The sequence below is a fragment of the Penicillium digitatum genome, chromosome 5 (genome assembly GCF_016767815.1).
Source record: "Penicillium digitatum chromosome 5, complete sequence".
NCBI lineage: Eukaryota > Fungi > Ascomycota > Eurotiomycetes > Eurotiales > Aspergillaceae > Penicillium > Penicillium digitatum.
In genome coordinates, this window is record NC_089388.1 from 1,110,453 (window position 1) to 1,127,340 (window position 16,888).

General features: G+C 47.5%; 8 protein-coding genes and 2 non-coding genes across 10 annotated transcripts; 4 read left to right on the forward strand and 6 right to left on the reverse strand.

Moving 5' to 3' along the window:
• Positions 1 to 92: 92 nt before the first annotated feature.
• Pdw03_1602 (DNA recombination/repair protein RecA, monomer-monomer interface) lies at positions 93 to 1,377 on the reverse strand (the record flags this gene model as incomplete). The annotated part of the gene is made up of 5 exons (XM_066099946.1): positions 93 to 509; positions 573 to 904; positions 971 to 1,038; positions 1,152 to 1,231; positions 1,303 to 1,377. The coding sequence occupies 5 exons, from the start codon at positions 1,375 to 1,377 to the stop codon at positions 93 to 95; spliced, it is 972 nt and encodes a 323-aa protein (XP_065957673.1).
• A 760-nt stretch (positions 1,378 to 2,137) lies between these two features.
• On the reverse strand, positions 2,138 to 3,038 carry Pdw03_1603 (DNA repair protein RAD51, putative; the record flags this gene model as incomplete). The annotated part of the gene is made up of 2 exons (XM_014683131.2): positions 2,138 to 2,331; positions 2,393 to 3,038. The coding sequence occupies 2 exons, from the start codon at positions 3,036 to 3,038 to the stop codon at positions 2,138 to 2,140; spliced, it is 840 nt and encodes a 279-aa protein (XP_014538617.2).
• Positions 3,039 to 3,782: 744 nt separating this feature from the next.
• Positions 3,783 to 3,868, reverse strand: Pdw03_tRNA174. The gene has a single exon. It is a non-coding gene; the product is annotated as a tRNA-Asp (tRNA).
• Positions 3,869 to 4,560: 692 nt separating this feature from the next.
• On the reverse strand, positions 4,561 to 5,291 carry Pdw03_1604 (Peptidoglycan-binding Lysin subgroup; the record flags this gene model as incomplete). The annotated part of the gene is made up of 2 exons (XM_066099947.1): positions 4,561 to 4,737; positions 4,878 to 5,291. 2 exons carry the CDS (start codon positions 5,289 to 5,291, stop codon positions 4,561 to 4,563), a joined length of 591 nt encoding a protein of 196 aa, XP_065957674.1.
• A 2,713-nt stretch (positions 5,292 to 8,004) lies between these two features.
• Pdw03_1605 (Aspergillopepsin, putative) lies at positions 8,005 to 8,817 on the forward strand (the record flags this gene model as incomplete). The annotated part of the gene is made up of 1 exon (XM_014683129.1): positions 8,005 to 8,817. The coding sequence occupies one exon, from the start codon at positions 8,005 to 8,007 to the stop codon at positions 8,815 to 8,817; it is 813 nt and encodes a 270-aa protein (XP_014538615.1).
• A 1,280-nt stretch (positions 8,818 to 10,097) lies between these two features.
• Positions 10,098 to 10,213, forward strand: Pdw03_rRNA39. The gene has a single exon (XR_010715635.1). It is a non-coding gene; the product is annotated as a 5S ribosomal RNA (ribosomal RNA).
• A 171-nt stretch (positions 10,214 to 10,384) lies between these two features.
• Pdw03_1606 (uncharacterized protein) lies at positions 10,385 to 10,980 on the forward strand (the record flags this gene model as incomplete). Its single annotated transcript, XM_066099948.1, has 4 exons — positions 10,385 to 10,417; positions 10,480 to 10,538; positions 10,678 to 10,753; positions 10,816 to 10,980. 4 exons carry the CDS (start codon positions 10,385 to 10,387, stop codon positions 10,978 to 10,980), a joined length of 333 nt encoding a protein of 110 aa, XP_065957675.1.
• Positions 10,981 to 11,906: 926 nt separating this feature from the next.
• Pdw03_1607 (AAA+ ATPase domain) lies at positions 11,907 to 12,384 on the reverse strand (the record flags this gene model as incomplete). Its single annotated transcript, XM_014683128.2, has 2 exons — positions 11,907 to 11,910; positions 11,969 to 12,384. The coding sequence occupies 2 exons, from the start codon at positions 12,382 to 12,384 to the stop codon at positions 11,907 to 11,909; spliced, it is 420 nt and encodes a 139-aa protein (XP_014538614.2).
• A 557-nt stretch (positions 12,385 to 12,941) lies between these two features.
• Pdw03_1608 (uncharacterized protein) lies at positions 12,942 to 13,412 on the forward strand (the record flags this gene model as incomplete). Its single annotated transcript, XM_066099949.1, has 5 exons — positions 12,942 to 13,057; positions 13,121 to 13,187; positions 13,236 to 13,242; positions 13,302 to 13,336; positions 13,398 to 13,412. The coding sequence occupies 5 exons, from the start codon at positions 12,942 to 12,944 to the stop codon at positions 13,410 to 13,412; spliced, it is 240 nt and encodes a 79-aa protein (XP_065957676.1).
• A 309-nt stretch (positions 13,413 to 13,721) lies between these two features.
• On the reverse strand, positions 13,722 to 14,875 carry Pdw03_1609 (Tyrosine-protein kinase, catalytic domain; the record flags this gene model as incomplete). The annotated part of the gene is made up of 2 exons (XM_014683127.1): positions 13,722 to 14,349; positions 14,403 to 14,875. 2 exons carry the CDS (start codon positions 14,873 to 14,875, stop codon positions 13,722 to 13,724), a joined length of 1,101 nt encoding a protein of 366 aa, XP_014538613.1.
• Between the last annotated feature and the right edge of the window lie 2,013 nt (positions 14,876 to 16,888).

Here is a 16,888-nt window from a genome sequence, read left to right on the forward strand (position 1 = left end):
TAACCACATAAACAGCTATTGAATGTAATACTCGTCAAGTCAATAACATCGTGTCACAGAACAAAAAACGAGCAACCACAAGAAAGGTTGGCTCACTTATCTTCCAAGTCCTTCTCAGAAGGATCGCCAATACCATTGTCATTGATAGCGAAGAGGCAATCACTCTCTGGAAGACAAGGACTATCATAAATCTTGCAGATTCTAGTCTCACCACGGCCCTTCTTCAGACTGAGTCGGGTGGTACTGGCATGAGCGATGATATTACCACCAATAGGTTTCTTAGGATCCGGGTTGAACATGGCACTTGGGCCACCATCGACTTGGGCAACGACTTGGTTCGTGATCACGACCGCAATGCCAAACTCATCTGCGAGACGTTGCAAGGTACGCATGAACTTAGCCAAATGAGTCTGCCGTGAGGCGAGCTCACCACGACCGTTGAAATCCGTTCGGTACAGAGATGTCGCCGAATCAACCACCAGGAGAGAGAATCGGGTCTCACACATCATCTGAGAGGCCTGGTTAAGCAATTGGAGCTGGTGGTCCGAATTATATGCTCGTGCATACGCCACATTATCAAGAACCTCCTCACCAACAAGGCCGTATCGCTGCGCAACCGCGAGTAATCGTACTGGACGGAAAGTCCCCTCTGTGTCGATGTAAAGACATTTGCCCTCGCCGCCACCCATATCAAAAGGTAGCTGACAGGTCACTGCGAGAGTGTGACAAATCTGGCTCTTTCCCGTTCTGAACTCTCCGAATATCTCCGTGATCGACCCCGTTTCAATGCCACCTCCGAGTAATGTGTCAAGTCGTTTGGATCCCGTGGTGATGGAGATGAGCTCGCTTCTCCGGGCATGCATTTCGGTTGCCGTAGTAAAGCCCATAGGTACCAGTTTTGATGCTAATGGGCACATTCTCATTAGCAACTAGAGATCCAACGTAGAGCTATATTCTAACGAGGACTTACCTTCAACTAGGATCTTGGTGGCCTTTTGTTCCGAAATACCCTTGATCTGCTCCAACAACCGCTTGGGCCTAAAATTCACCTTGGGTGTTAGCCAGAATGATTTATAAATGGTAATGGACATAGCTGAGCTGGTGCCGGGGAAAAAAAGGCCGCAATGAACGTGAAGATTATAGTTACGTACGTGTAGGCCACAGACTCGACAGTGTTATACCCGGCATCCACGAACAACTTAATATCCCTGGCAGTCAAGCCGGAAACACCCTATGACAATAAGGTCAGTACAACAGTCCAGAATTCTGCAGCAAAAGCAAATCGTCATGGCATCTACTCACGTCGAGCGCAGAAAGCGGGGTCGGGGCACCAGGGCCTGGAAGCCCATTATCATCAAATTGCTCTTCTCCCTCCATGCTAGCAGTATTACCCCTAGTTTCTCGATATTATTGGGAACTTGCTGCCTCTTTGGCAGGGTCTCTTGACTCGAAAGCACGGATGATGGATCCACTTCAAAAGACGCGTGTGGATGAAATGAGGACTCGCTCTTCTCGGTTTGAACACGGAACAAAGCCAGGGATCTTAACTAATCAGTTAACCAGCAGGCAGTCTGATTTTGCACAGGTCTGAAAAAAATCTGAAATGTCTGTCTGTGGCAAAAAGGTTAGGATGACTCCGAGTCAACAAATCGGACGCGTCAACTGGATCGCGAGGTCACGTGTGGCTGTGCTGCCTTGAGCCTTTCCGGTTTTGGAGAAGCAACACTGTTTCTGTTACAAATGCGTGGAAGCACATGATTCTACTTTTTTTTCTTGTGCTATCTTATAAGTAAGTGGCCAGCAAGACGTCAGTGGTGTGCATCGATTATGTTGTACTGGATACGCGGTGGATCGGATACTATTGGTTCAACATGCAATGATAAAAGGTGTAAGAATACAAATCTTGCAATGAACTGCATGCTGCGACCCCACCTGTCCATTAAAACCCATTTTCTCAAGGTTCTCTTGGGTCATGGAAACCCAAGAAATAGAAAACCACCCATGAGTCGCCGCAACGCCGGATGAATGTCAATGCTAAATGTCCGAACAAAAGCAGGGGTTGAAAGTCTTCTAAGATGTTTGTTCTGGTGAATTCGGTTTCCTTGCGAAGCATTGACGTTTTGTGAATCACACCTCCCTACTGTTGATTTCCAGGAGAATCGAGCCAAGGGCGAAAAGGACGAAGCAACGACTTCCGAAACCGTCTCTGGTACTGACGCAGAGCCGGATCGAACTCGAGCTCTTCGGCCGGCAGCCCCGTCTGGATGTTTTCGTTGAAAATCTGGCTCATTCTGCGTCGGAACTCTTCGGATGATCGCCGGCGAAGACGTTCTATGAAGGAGTCGCATTAGTTTCTCTGTTCAATCCCTACGTCACTGCAAATTTGACTTACTCGTGAATCGTGAGCTCCGCTTGTTCTCTGATGAAAGACCGGAAGATGATTCGCTAATGGCCGAGACATACTCCATATCCTCATTGGCGCCATCCAATCCTCCTGGGCAGTCCTTATTGTCGAGACTAGAGGTTGTACCGAATAGCCGCGTGTGGAAGCTAACACGCTTTCCGCTGCCCGCTGCGTCCTTTAAGCCGATCAGCGATTCCTCCTGTGCAGGTGACATGCGCATCGCATTTGGGTTGATGGGCAGACTGGCTCTACTATAAATTCCGGCGGGTCTTTGGTTCTCATAGAAGCCTGCGGAGGCTAGGTCGAGCTCGGAAACGACTTCACGTCGGGCAGCTGGTGGCATAGGCTTTGGGCTGACCATAGAAGTCTGGGATTCCACCGAGCAGCCAGGGGCGTCAAGGGTTCTATGCAGCGACCTTGGCGCTGGACTGGCCGATCGACTTGCAGCTGGAGTTGCAGGCCGACGCGGACTTTGTGTGGGTGTGTTGGGATCTGAAACCCATATCCCTTCAACTTCTACACCTCTTTCCAAAGCTCTGGCGCCGAAAGGGATGTCATCCTTGTGCAGCATTGGGTAGACCTCAGCTTCCTCCTCTCGTTGCTTTGCCTCTGTCGCAGCAAATTTACTCAGCATCCAGCGATTCCAGCCGAGAACGCAAAAGGCATAAAGGAGCACCAGGACCTACAACACTTGTCAGTTCTTATCTTGGTTACGTTACCAAAGAGCCACGCACGATTAGCATGGCTAGTACCTGTCAACGACTATGTTCAGTAAGTGATCTCCATGATGGCAATTGACTGCTCACCACGCTCAACTTCTCCCAAAGCTCCCAGTCCACCCAAAACGCCATATTAGCCGTTTACTTTGGGGTACACTCAGGCTTTGCCTGCGCGAAAGTCATCCGAGTAAGGGTGTTCAGGATTTATATGGGGTCGTGGGTGAAGGATAGTACAGAAAAAAAAAGACACTGATAGAAAGGGTTCTTGGGGTCAGGGATGAGAGCAGAGGCGATTGGAGGAACGGGGAAAGGGCTCAAACAAAGGTGATGGAAGGAACACCTGCTTAAAACGCATGACCACGTATTTCCATCTCTACATGAATCTGTCTCCCTTTGTTTTTCTTTCTTTTCTTTCTTTTTTTCTCTTTTTCCTTGTATCCATGGTGTCTATCCAAATAACATGTAAAATTTGTGAAAACACAATGTGATTTCCACCCTCCATTGACTGTGGATATAAAATATCCAGTTTGGATGAGCATCGCAGAAATTGCATATTTTAGGCGGCTTTTAGATGCACCTGAACAGATTTAAAAAAATTTCCCACTGATGTAAGTACATGGCTACACCAAAAACGACAAGAAACAAGTGCAAAAAAAAATCTCTCCCTCGGGGAATCGAACCCCGGTCTCCCGCGCTTATCGGTGTTAATGACAAGCGGAAATCATCACCACTAGACCAAGGAAGATGCGATGGTCGAGTTACTGCTCGACCACTTGGCTGATTGATGAAGTTATGACCACTCAAATTTTATAAGGAAGACTTGTCAAGAGGTTTCAATGTTCGGAAGTTTGAAGGCATCGTGAAACCTCTCTTTATTACCAACCTTTTGTTGAATACATTAAACTCTATAGTTCACTTCTCTTTCCAGTTACAAAAGCCTTAAATCATGGCGTAGATGTTCTAATGGGGTTAAAAAATGAATTGGCTCAGGCGCACTCAACTATATATCTTGTCTTGGAGTTCTCCACATTCATGATCGCAGCCAGCCATCATGGAAATCAATAAGTATTATCTGATACATACTCAAAGCACTGCAACGAACCCCACTTCGCATTTACTCGAGGAGATAAGTATCCAGTATTGCCATCCTGACAGCCCTTAAAAGCCCCATATGTCTCTCCTACCCAGTCCTCATCCCTACATTTCCTGCCCGAATACACAACACACTTCCCAGATTTGATGAAAAAAGACCTCGCATTTGTAAGTTTACTGGAGGCACAGGTGCCCCACTTGAGACCATCATCAGACCACCATCGACAGGAGGTGGTTGTATCTGAGATCTTAGTGTCGGTATTCTCAGCGAGAATAATGCAATTCCCAGTATTCTGGGTTTCATGTCCCTGGACAGAGAAGTAATCACCTCGACAACCACTCTTCTCATAGATAGTCATCTGCCAAGTTGCAGTTGGAGCGATATCGCTTGTGGTTTTGTCTGGTGGCGGGACCATTTCTATACTGGTCAGGGTTGCCATGTTCGCTTTCGTGGTCTTCGGAGTTGTTGTAGACTTTGAAGTACTCATCTTTGAAGTAGTACTTTTGGGTTGACTCTTCGGTCTGCAATTGAAGATACAGTGGCCGATCGGGCGCACTTCACAAAAGTCCGAGAGAGTGCCACATCGTCCTGATTCAGCACACTGCAATCAAAGTGAGCAGAGGTCAACCAGATGGGGACTTTGGAAAAAAATGTCACTCACACATTGATCTTGAGGGCATGGGTTTAGAGAAGCAAGATCGGAATATTTAGCAGGACGTTGTGTCCCAGGAACCTGGGGACCGCAGACAGCTTGTGGGAGAGCAACTGGCATAGGAAGAGCGCCAGAGCTGAGACAGACAAAATCGCCTTCTTTAAGTTCTGCACAACCTAACCAGCCCCAGGATCCGACGTTCCAAGTCTCGATATTGCTGGTAGTGATCCGGAAACGCCGAGCGAGTCTTGAGCAGGTATCTCCCTCCTGGATGATGTAGGTGTAGCAAATACCATCATCACTCGGCGCAAATGGAGCACGCTTGTCGAGTGAATGGTCGTGAGACTTGCCAAAGCCACGCCCGGATTGGGCTGTGGCTATGTCGATAAATATCAGAGAGAGGAGGATATGAATGGAATTCATTGCCTTGAAGATACCCTTTTGCGTAATTCTTCATCGAGGAGATCGGCCTTTATATACTGCTTCGAGATTGCAAGACGAGCCCTGTCGGAATATGAATGAAACATGACCATCGAGTTCAGTTCATTGTTCAACTGTAGACCCTAGAAACCCTACGAGGCTGTATCCTATCAGACCCATGTTTCGGCAAGTATAAACAACTCGGCTTCAAAAAGGAGGATATCCCATATCACCTATCGGCCTACCCTTTGTTCGAATACACACGGTGTCGAAGATTGGACGGGGTTGAAAGGGTTGTAATCAATACTTGATTCCCAAGCAATTACAATGTGGGGAGTTGCGTACACGGTAAACGCTCAATTCCAAAAAAAAAAAACTAGATGTAACAAGGGTCAACAGTCGGAGAAAACCAATGCAAGGCCTGACCGGAGATTGCTGCAGATTAAAAAGAAAAAGAAACGCTGAAGACCCCAGATCCCGGATATTCTTGAAAGAAAGCAAGAGAAAATTGACAGAAAATCAAGGACAAAGAGGGTATTTGGCAATGAGTAGATTTATGGCGTCTGTGTATCTGGCGGCACTATTGAGACTCTATCCCCGAACAGTACTCAATAGTGCTGATGGAGTCACACATGTCCTATTCTAACACCAGAGGCAAAAAAAGCCTCTTTCAAATTCAGAATCGTGCGGAGAGTGCAGGGGGGGGGGGTTCCTTTGGTGCCATATTTATCCCAAGAAGACTTGAACATCGGGGATATAGGTTTCCTTACACCGACAACCTGTTATATCTTACATCAACAAAACACATATGTGATCAGCTTTCGCTGCCGATGAAGACAACGAAGCATGGCATCGCAATCAAAACCTGTTCGCGTACGACCTGCCGGAGTGGAGTGGACCTGGCGGTCTTAGTGATGCAGGGACTCAGTGACTCGGGGAGCCAGGAAAAGGGAGATAGATGAAGAAGAAAGGGGTGAAAGGTGCATAGCACAGATAGAAGGGATACTTTCCGCCCGCGGGGAATGCGGGATTGACCATCTGCAGTGCGCAGATGGCTTGACTTTCTTTACGTTTGAATTTTTTTTGTCATATTTGCATTGCGCCGGCCGGTTTGTGGCCTTCCAATTCAGGTTGCAGGACTCGACTTCTCGAGTCCTCGAGTCCTAAATACAGGGTGTTGCATACTGGGGATTCACTACCATTTGTCGTCGGCAGCGGGCTCTGGGATGCAGCCCCCGCATAGCAGCATGTATGTAATAGTGAGCTAGATCGGGTTAATGAGATCGTCATCATCATCATCATAATCATCAACCTGCTCAATAACTAGTCACATGTCTGATACGTAATACAATGCCAAGGCAAGCCAAGAGAAGATAAAAGGGAAGCAGGCGAAGAGGGAGAAAAGAGAATACTAATGTCAGATGCCAAAATAGGCAAGGGAACAAGGCTGACCATTCTCCTATACTCCGTAGAAGAACCGAGATACATCTACGGATACACTAGCAATAGCCCAAAGTGGGCTCATGATCTACATGTGGCAAGTTGCAGAAAATCACGTCCGATAAGACTCGGAAAGTCACGCTATCAACTCCTTGGAAGCTGATTGGAATAAGAAGTTAAAGTACAAAACGCTGTGGCTTGAAGACTCGGGACTTTGGGAATTTGTGGCAAACTCTTCATAGGCTTGAAATGTCTCATATCTTATGATTTGCTGGGATTAAAAGATTGCGGCATCACTGTCCAATGACCTCGCAACTAGATCCGGGAATTATTATCGAAAGAAGTTAGCGTGGACTAGCTTGTCTGCAGTCGAAGTCTGCACGAATCTACACGCGGAACTCCGATGCATGTGTAGCCGTTTCTTCTCACCCCGAGGTAAAGGGAATTATGGCGACCTAGTCTTGTTCCTTGAACCCTGTCTACCGTTAATCCTATACTACTACACGACCAGCCACAGGATGTATAACTATGTATACATACCACCTAGGTACTAAAATAGAATTTATCCAAACTATTCACAGATCCACATCTATCCGCCTCTTCCGCCTTTTCTCCTGGGCACCGTTGCTTGTCGAAAGCTTGGCACTATAATCTCTGATAGGCCAGGCAACAGGCCTATACTAGCTCCCAAGCCACAGTCACAACAAATTACCATTGCTGATTTTGTACTAGTTTTTATCACCGATGCACTCTGAAGAGGGCGATCACTTCCCTATTAGTTTTGTTTACTATTCTATGATGCCTGTTCATCTATACCAATTTCTCTAGGCTCCGTCGGAGATCCGGAAAGATGGAGCTTGTATCTTTTTAGTGTACATAAGAATTAGAAAATGCCATTGGACTAATTCCCTAGTCTCTGAAAGTATTCGTGGATGTCAAGCACAAAATAGGTCCGTGCAATGGAGGCATCTCGGTTCCTGTGACCGGAGCTTGCGAGCAGTTTACGCGGATCAAGTGGGATTCTCCAGGCAATGGCCCATCTTACGTTTATCCATCGGTCTCCGACGGCATCAGAAGATCTGAAGCAATGTCACATCGAGAGAGATGCATTGAATGCGCATTAGTTTGGAGTTGTTGTCTTTAACGTCCCAAAGAAGCTACAACTAAACTCGACAGCTATATAAACAGCCATTTCACTGCGATAATCTCGTTCTTCACACATTCAAGCCAACTCCAATTCATTATATCAAACAGTTCAATCATCCAATCTTGCACCATGAAGTTCTCTGCTACTATCCTCAGCGCCGCGTTGCTCACAACGTCGGTCATTGCAGCTCCTCTCACCGAGCAGCGCGCAGCTCGCAAAGCGGCCCGCGCTGCGAGCCGAGCTGGCCGTATCAGCCGTCCGGCTTACAAGCCCGACAACAAGGAGCTTCTGAAGGCGAACGGAACATCCCAGGAAGAGTTCAGCTCTAACTGGGCTGGTGCTGTGCTTATTGGCTCCCAGTACACCTCGGTCACCGGCACATTCACAGTTCCCAAGCCCGAACTTCCCTACGGTGCTTTTCCTTACGAGCAGTACTGCGCTTCTGCCTGGGTCGGTATTGACGGTGATACTTGCACCAGCGCCATCCTCCAGACTGGAATAGATTTCTGCATTCAGGGAGGCGAAGTTAGCTATGATTCTTGGTACGAGTGGTTCCCGGACTATGCCTACGACTTCTCCGGCATCGAAATCTCCACCGGGGATGTGGTTAAGCTCACTGTGACCGCTGTCTCCCGGAACTCAGGCTCTGCCGTCATCGAAAACCTCTCTTCCGGTCGATCTGTCACTCACAGGTTCTCCGGTGCTGAGGATGGTGAACTCTGCGAGACAAACGCTGAGTGGATTGTTGAGGACTTTGAGAGCGGTGGCGAGTTGGTTCCCTTCACCAACTTCGGAACTGTGACATTCTCAAATGCTGAGGCCCGCTCTGGCGGCGAGATTGTTGGCCCATCTGGCTCTGTTATCTTGGATATCCAGCAGAACAACCAGGTTTTGACCCAGTCTTCTGCTACTGGCAACAGTGTTACTGTCAGCTATGTCTAGTCTTAGACACAATGGTTCGATCAACCCCTGCCGCAGCATTGGAAGATTAGAAATGCAACATTGAACCGCACTAGTGTGTGAAGGAGAACTGTGAGATTGCAAAGAAAATTTGTTCTGGAAAACAACAGAAGATCGTACGCGTCATTTTTTTTTGGTAGATATGTTGGAAGCAAATCGAAACCCATTTTGCCTTGATTGATATCGTGACCTTTTTCTACATGGAGTACGAGATTATTTGGCCTACTCACGTAGTGGCATAAAATGGTATGCAGTCCTCGGAAATAGACATTGCAGGTGCAGTCTAGCTAGATTCTTCTTCTCCGGACTATAATAGATGATGAAGTCTGATGGTGATCAATCGAATCTTCTATAGACATCGCAATCAAATCAGATCCACTGGTTTGAAAAATTTGGCTCCAGCATTCAGGCTGAGCTGCAAGACGCAAGAGAACGAGGTGATTTGCAGTATCTTGATGGTCTTAGCCATTTCTGGGACAAAAGTTAGCATGCAGTGAACGACGAGGTATAATTACTCACCAACGACGGCTGCCCACATGCCCAACCCACATATGGGGAGAAATGCTGGGCAAAGCACAATATACCAAAATTCAATTGCATTTTGAAAAAGTCCAGTTCAAAAAGGACGGTAGAATCATTTTCAAGTCGCAAGTTTCGCGAGCCTGTGGTTTGATGAGCGTGCTTGTCGTCAACTTCCGGGGTGATTCTGTGACGAAAGAATCCTCTTTCTCGTCAAAAGGGATTCCTAAGCTCATGGATAGTGAGTGGACTTGGCTTCAGATGAGAATGGATAATGTGAGATAGATGCGAAGATCAATGGTGCGGTAATTGACTTTTCCAATTTCATACTAAAAAAGCTCGGGGATGAGCATCGGTTCTGATCTTATTGGAGTCATCAGCCATCACGAGGCTTATTTGCACTGCTTCGGATTGTTGTATCAGTTGGACAGGTTAATCCACAGATATAAACCTGAGTGCACGGAATTCCGATCCATTAATAGCAGCTTCTGATTATCCTCGGCTTGATTTAGGGTCACTGAAAAAGGCCCATTGAGCAAGAGTTGAGAAGAGGAGAGACGAGTTACGATGGACTCAGACCCGCATATGTCTGATAAGTGCCTGAGGTGACAGCCCGATCTCCTCTTTGCAGACAATAGATCCAAATCTGATTCCAGGTGGGGACAAGTACGATATGTACAGAAAAAGGGAACTAAACCATATTTTGTACTATCTATATCTTGGTTTTGTGAAAGATGATACATACGACCATAGGGTGTGGAAAACAGGGCTTCCCGTCCGCTCAGCCGTACTTAAGCCACACGCCGGTGAGTTAGTAGTTGGGTGGGTGACCACCAGCGAATCCTCACTGTTGTATGTTTTTCCTCCTTGGTTGGAGGAGAAATGGAGAAATAGCTGCTATTATGTATTTCATAGTTTTTCATTTGATCTCTTCGAGTCCTTTTAACGTCTATAGCCCCTATCTCCTTTATTACCATCAATGGTATAATCTCTTTGTTACTATAGAGTACACTTCTAAAATGGCTCTACAATGGATTTAAATAGGGAAGGCGCTTTGGTTATAGTAAGAAAGTAATATCGTATTGTTACGGACCTATCCGTCACCAACCAGTAGTGACCTACAAGGCGCACCGATGGGCCACCGAGAGCCAACAAATCAATCAGTCAGTCAGCATTCACGTGCGGTACGACCGGCAGAAAGGGAAGGACTGCAGGAAGGCAGCCACTTTCGGCCTGCGACAAGCAAATGGCAATTCTACTCTATGGGAACTTGGAATACCCTTCACTGATCACTAATCTGAGCCCGTGCTCACATCGACTCAGGGAGCCTGAGCCTGAGCACCCTCATAAAAGCGGCGGCAGCTCAAATAGGAAAGCCCCACCCACCAGGGAAAATCTGGTACGTATAGTTACATGCAGAACATTTTGTCCTTAAAACTGAAACAGCAAACTGTTGAGTAGGCGACCATTAAATCGGCCTCGCTCAGCTTTTGTGCTTCCACACTGTCTTCTCGCATTCTCTCCTTCTCTCGCTCACGGTCCGCCGTGATAATTGCACCTATGTCAAAGACTGCAATTTCACCCTTGTCCTTGACTCTAATGTCGCGGAGGGATGGTCGGGAGTAGTATGGCTATATTTTATGAAAAAATGCCGCATCCACCGCCACTCGACTGTTGATGTTGACTTTGATGGCTTTCCCCTTGTTCATAAAGAATGCGCTGCCTATACAGTGCTGAATGTGCGAGCCGGCCAAATCCCGAAACTTTTGACCTCTCTCGCTTAGGTCTTTCTAGACTTGCTCGCAACTTGGATGGTGGTGGAGAGGGTAAGCTTCAAGGGTCTCGATCGGCTTTGACCCCCGAAACTTTGCAACGCGCAAAAAGATCCCGGCCTCGCCGAACTTGGTTCCGTCATAGTCTAGGAATCGGCACTCAAGATTAAACCACGTCTCGTTATTTTGTGTCCTCTCTTCCCCCGCATCGAACTTGACACATCGCGGCTCTTTTGTACCAATGCATGTGGTGTAAGTATGGCAACCAGGCTTAGAAAGCACCCAAAGAAGGTCATATGTAATATGACCGTGCTGCAACATTGATTCGAGACGCTGCAAAGTAGAAGTATATACGTGCTTGAGGTGATCGATGAGTAAGAGGAGATGCTCCGCATATGCCGACTCATGGTCTGAACTGCTTTCTATGTTCTCCGCACATCTGTCGAGCTCTAGGAGGAAATGAAAAGGAAATTTTGCTCGATCGAAATCCACGTCAGCGTGCTCCTTGATGATAATACTGTCTCAATTACCGATGGCTTGTCCTCCATCAGGCTAACGGCCTTAATGTCGTGCAGCACGTCTCGCAGGATGTCGCGTAGGCCTTCCGACTTGATGTCTATGACTGGAACTACCTCCTCGGACGTTCGGTCTGATCATGCTATTAGTAGGTTTTCGGTCCGGCATGCAAAGGTGTTACGTACCAACACGTTCACGGACAACGAATGCATACTCAGCGTAGTCATCCAGGTCATTACTATTGGATTTACATGCCTCTTTGTCCTAGCTAGACCCGTGTCAGCTATCCGAAAAAGTGGAAGGGGTGGTTGGCGGGTGGCTCATACGTTTCCACAACCGTTTTAAATTGGGATTTTGATGCCCATTTCTCAAACGACTTGAAACCATCCGGTGTGGTACAGATCGGGCTTTCGAGATCAAGCCCATCTGCCGCCTGGACCTTCTCTGCCTTCTCATTGCTAAAAAAGCAAGACTGAGAAGGCTCAGCTGAAGAATATCCTTTGCGGATGACCTTCTCTAACAGTTGCTTTAGTTGGACCATATCGGGGCCTGGTGGGGAATGGTCCTGGAAGACAGGAGTATTTGGAGGGTCTCGGTTGGTAAGATCGAACAGCACCTTTTCAAGCACGTCAAAGAGATGCTTCAGATCCTCCACGGTAGCTTGAGGCGTGGCCGACCCTTTCATTGGGCTATCTGGAGGCGTCAGGCCTTGGTGACTGGGAGAGGAAGTTTCCAATGCCATGTTGTGCTCAAAGGTTCGATGAGATGGATTAGCTGATTTGGCTATAGAAACAAAAGGTTGATATAGCAAGGTTGGTGAGAGTCGGAATCTCAACGAGGGAGCATGCTGCATTATAAGTTTGCCTCACGAGATGATCTTCAGTCTGCGTGATATCCTATGGTAGGATGCATGAGAACTTCGTTCTAAAAGATTAACTCGTTCCATCTAGTGCAATCCCTCCTATGATTTCCTTCCGCCTTGAGATGGTGCGGTGGGTTGGGCGATGAGAACCGCTTTTTTTGGTCATAAATTCCTCAAAGCTCTGGTAAATTCCCCATGTGACTGCATGTGTCACATATTCCTAGCCCATTGTCCCATTTGCCCATGTGCTGTGCGCGTGGCTGTGCGCTGCGGGTCCACACAGCTTCATTGGGTAGGTTCCTTACCCCGCTCTAGTCCAATGTTGCTCAAAAATCGGGGATATTGCCGTTCCCTGTCTTGTAACATGTTACGCATTTCTTTGTCCTTTCTTCCCTAAGTTTTGTCTTTTCAGAAGTTCACCTGATTCAACGTACCCAATGACTATCTTCTATGCATGCCGACAGCAGCTACCCTTCTCGCCATACGTAGGAGACGGGCGCGTAGCACTTGTGGGCCAAATCTTACGAGCCTATTCCCGTCCACCACACTCTAAGTAAGTCAGCAACACCTACTCAGCGATGAGAGTATCTGCAGTTCCTGTGCCGTTGAATACTAGATCGAAACCGAGTCATTGCAAGGGGAACATACAATTTATTTTAAGACAACTGTCAAACCTCAAATACGTCCCCCCTAGGCCATAAACAGGAACCTTGGCTTTTGTTATGGTCTAGTGGAAAAGTACGCTGTATTTCGTTTAATAACAACTTACCACTTCCTAACACTTTCCTTTCCCCAAGACAAGGAATATCTTTTGCGAATCCTACTCTCTCAGGTGCGTCTGGCTACGAGTCTAGATCTGATATATTCGATGAACTTACTCAGGTTTGTCCCAGCATGTGTACCGTTGACGTTTCAACAAAAATCTACGAGTGCGGAGACAGGATTACAGAAGATGTCAGGTTTAAGCCTTGCCCTAACGTCGGCACCCCCGCTTGCCCGGGTCGCAAGGAAAACCCTTTAGGCTCAAGCCGGGTGAAAGGAAAATGTGGAACACACGATTGCAGAAACCCATAAATCCCCTTAGCCAATTCGAAGGGGACAAAGGGATTTTGATTAGATTGTTTGGTTAGCGAAGGATTTCGATTCTGGTTCATTCTTTCGTGCTGGATTTAAAGAAAGAAGGATAGCAAACGGATTCACATGTTGTTAAAAGCTACTTAAGCCATGTCATGACCATCCCTAGAAGCTTCTATCGCACCGAAAGACAAATTTTGATCTCGAATGAGCGACGCCACATCACTGTATCGATCTGTCCAACATCCCTGTATCACGGCACCACCAGTAAGACCATCAACTGAAGGATATTTTTGAGACGCAAAGAGTGTGTCTACTCGTTCTTCGTAGTCATTCTTCTCTGCCACAGATCGGAATGGCCCAGGGGACTTATAGGGCCAGTGGCCGGTTATGATTGTGTAGAAGACCGACCCAAGACTAAATATATCCACAGCCTCTGTTGACACCCATGGCTTGCACGGATTGAAAAAGCCGGAGTCGGGGAGATGTCCACCATCTATGTCGCCATTCGTCGACCCTCCAAAATCACATAGTAGAAGATTGAGCTTGCTTTTGGAATCGGAGTGTAATAACAAATTCTCTGGCCGCAAGTCGGAATGAATGACTCCCTTTTGGTGGATATAGTGGACGGCTTCTGCTGCCTGGTAACACCATTTCAAACGAAGAGATAGGTCGATAGCATCATTATGCTGGTCAATGTAAGCTTGTAGATTACCATCGCTAGCTTCGCCAAAGAGCAATCCACGAGGTTCCTCAGAGATACCAATATAGCTACAGTAGAAATAATATTAATAATTGGACCGCCTGGCGTTCAGCTGACATACCATATTATTCTAGGGTGCGTCCCTAATATATCGAAAAGTCGCTCTTCAACCTCGAAACTGCGCTTGATGTCCTTGACAAATGAGGATGCTTCCGCAGCTCTGGAATACCACCACGAATACCTAGGGCATTTGACAACGATACCCGGTTTTAGTCTCACTATCAATGAAGTCGACCCTTGGCTCAAGGTTTCACCGAGCTGAGGTTCATAAAGGACCGGGTCTGCTGTTTTGCCTGGTAAGACAGCTTGATATTCTTCAATTGATCCCAAAACGTGGTTCTTTGCGACGGCGGGAGAATCATTTTCCGTTAAGGGGTGTCCGCAACTCTCAATATCGTCACTCTTTCCACGTGCGAACAAATAATTTCTGATGGGCGAGTGTAATATGCGACCAAAGAGGCCAAAAGAACCATATAGGTAGTACTTTAGTAATTCATGAAAAGCCGAGTAACATTTCCAGAAGTGCGCCAACATTTTGGAGAGCTATAAGGAGGGTTTTCAACTGCCACCTGAAAAGCGTTCAAGGGTGAATTTGTCACATGATCAAGGGTGATAGCAAATACGTCAAACAAGATAGCAACTGTGGGGCTGGCTCAAGTGCTTCCAACAAACTCGACGGAAGCCTGCAAGCGCCAGAAGAATGGGCCAGAGTAAAAGAAAGGGGGAGACGATAAGGGCAAGATAGAGAGGCAGAAAAATGGAAAAGTGAGAGAAAGGGAGGAAGAGCAGCGAAGACGGGTCTTTTAAGTCGGAGAGCACTGAAGGGAGGTTACGTGACGGCGTATTGGGGCGCTAAACCCAAAAAGGCAAAACTAACCACATATAGTAATTCATAGGTCCGCCGTTTACAAAACTCACATTACAGTCGAAAACAGTGTCGCTAATAGCAAAAAGTGTGATTAAAACTGTGTTTCAGTGCTAGAGCGGCTTAGCGACTCTGCAGAGAGACCGTTGCCGCTCTTCGAAACTGTGAAACCTGGTAAGGTTCAACTGTTGCCTAACGCACTACGGGCGCTGAATACAGCGGGACGGTCTTATATTTGGCGATCCGTTTTGACTGATATTCGATAAAGACTAATAACTATTGCCAACTCAAACCGGGGAATGCTAATTGTGGCGTAGGCTATGATGATGATGATGAATTCGTTGACCCGATTTAGCTCGCTTTATACACATGCTGCTATGCGGGGGTTGCGTCCCAGAGCCCGCTCCCGACGATAAATGGTGGTGCATTCCCAGTATGCAGATCCACGCGCCACAATTAGCGCATTTAATCTCAGCGTCACCTTGCTTTGGGCACTCCCAGGTCGGGTGTCCCTTCGCGCAGTGGCCGCATTGGTACTCGTTCAAACACTACGAGTGGACGTGTCCTGGTTTTTGACACTTTAGGCATAATTTCGAACGATCCTCCCGGCAAAAGCGAGTTGTCTGGTGCACTTGGTGCTGCCAGAGCGTGCCTTGTGTGATTGCTTGGTTCGCTACCACCGGATCGGTAAATTCAATCACAATCGATCCCTCACGACGCTTACCGGGCTTAACACCTCAACCTATGCGCCGCAGCAACAAGTTACACAGAGAACGACAACACGACGGACCACACTCGCATCGAATCGGATAGTGAGTGCATCGCATCCGACAGAGATCGAAGCGGATCCGACAGAAGACACACAAGTGACGACAGTGTCACGAAAGAACCCTAAGCGTATCCCGCTCCCCGCTCCAAGCGAGATCCGGCGAATGTACGAGAGTGTCGGCACTGAGAGACCGAAAAGACAAGCACTGAACCGGCGGAAAGAAGCCGGGCCCGCTATGCAAACCAGATCGAGAACGTCGGGGGACAACGACCTGCCGACTATCCCAGAGTCTGCTATTATAGCTGTCACGGTGTGAACCGTAATGCTTAGTAAAAGGAAGATCACGGCACGTGATCTCCGACCTGTTTATCTTGAACTTCAGTTCTAGATCCTGTTGTAGCTCTTCGAGCTACGTCTTGTATAATAGCCTGCCCCTGCCTGTACCTGTCAATGGGAATCTGATCTGTTATGACCTGTTCCTACCAGTCATCTCCTATCATACCGTCCTGCCAGCCCGCACCCTGACAAAATAGCCAATATTAAGAGGTTATAAAAGGTGAGATAAATACGGAGGTATATAGATTAGCAGTACCTTATTTTACTTGTACAAATACCATTTGTGCCGGCGCGGCCGGATTCGGCCGCCCCTCGATCGGTTTTGGCGTCTACGCTTTTCCCGAAATGGCAGAGGCGCCACCCGCTCCTGTTCTGGTTTAGCGGACTCCAATCTGGTTTAGTGGTTCCCGAAGCAGCTTGGCGCCTCCACCTATCCCCAAACGGGGATCTGCCATCTCCGACCGCCTGCTAGCCAGACCCTTGGACTATATAACTTCCAGTGCGTCGCTCCACCGTCCTCCCCTCTTTGCCTGACTGCACTCTTCTCTCTTCTGTCATGCCATCGGTGAGATGATAC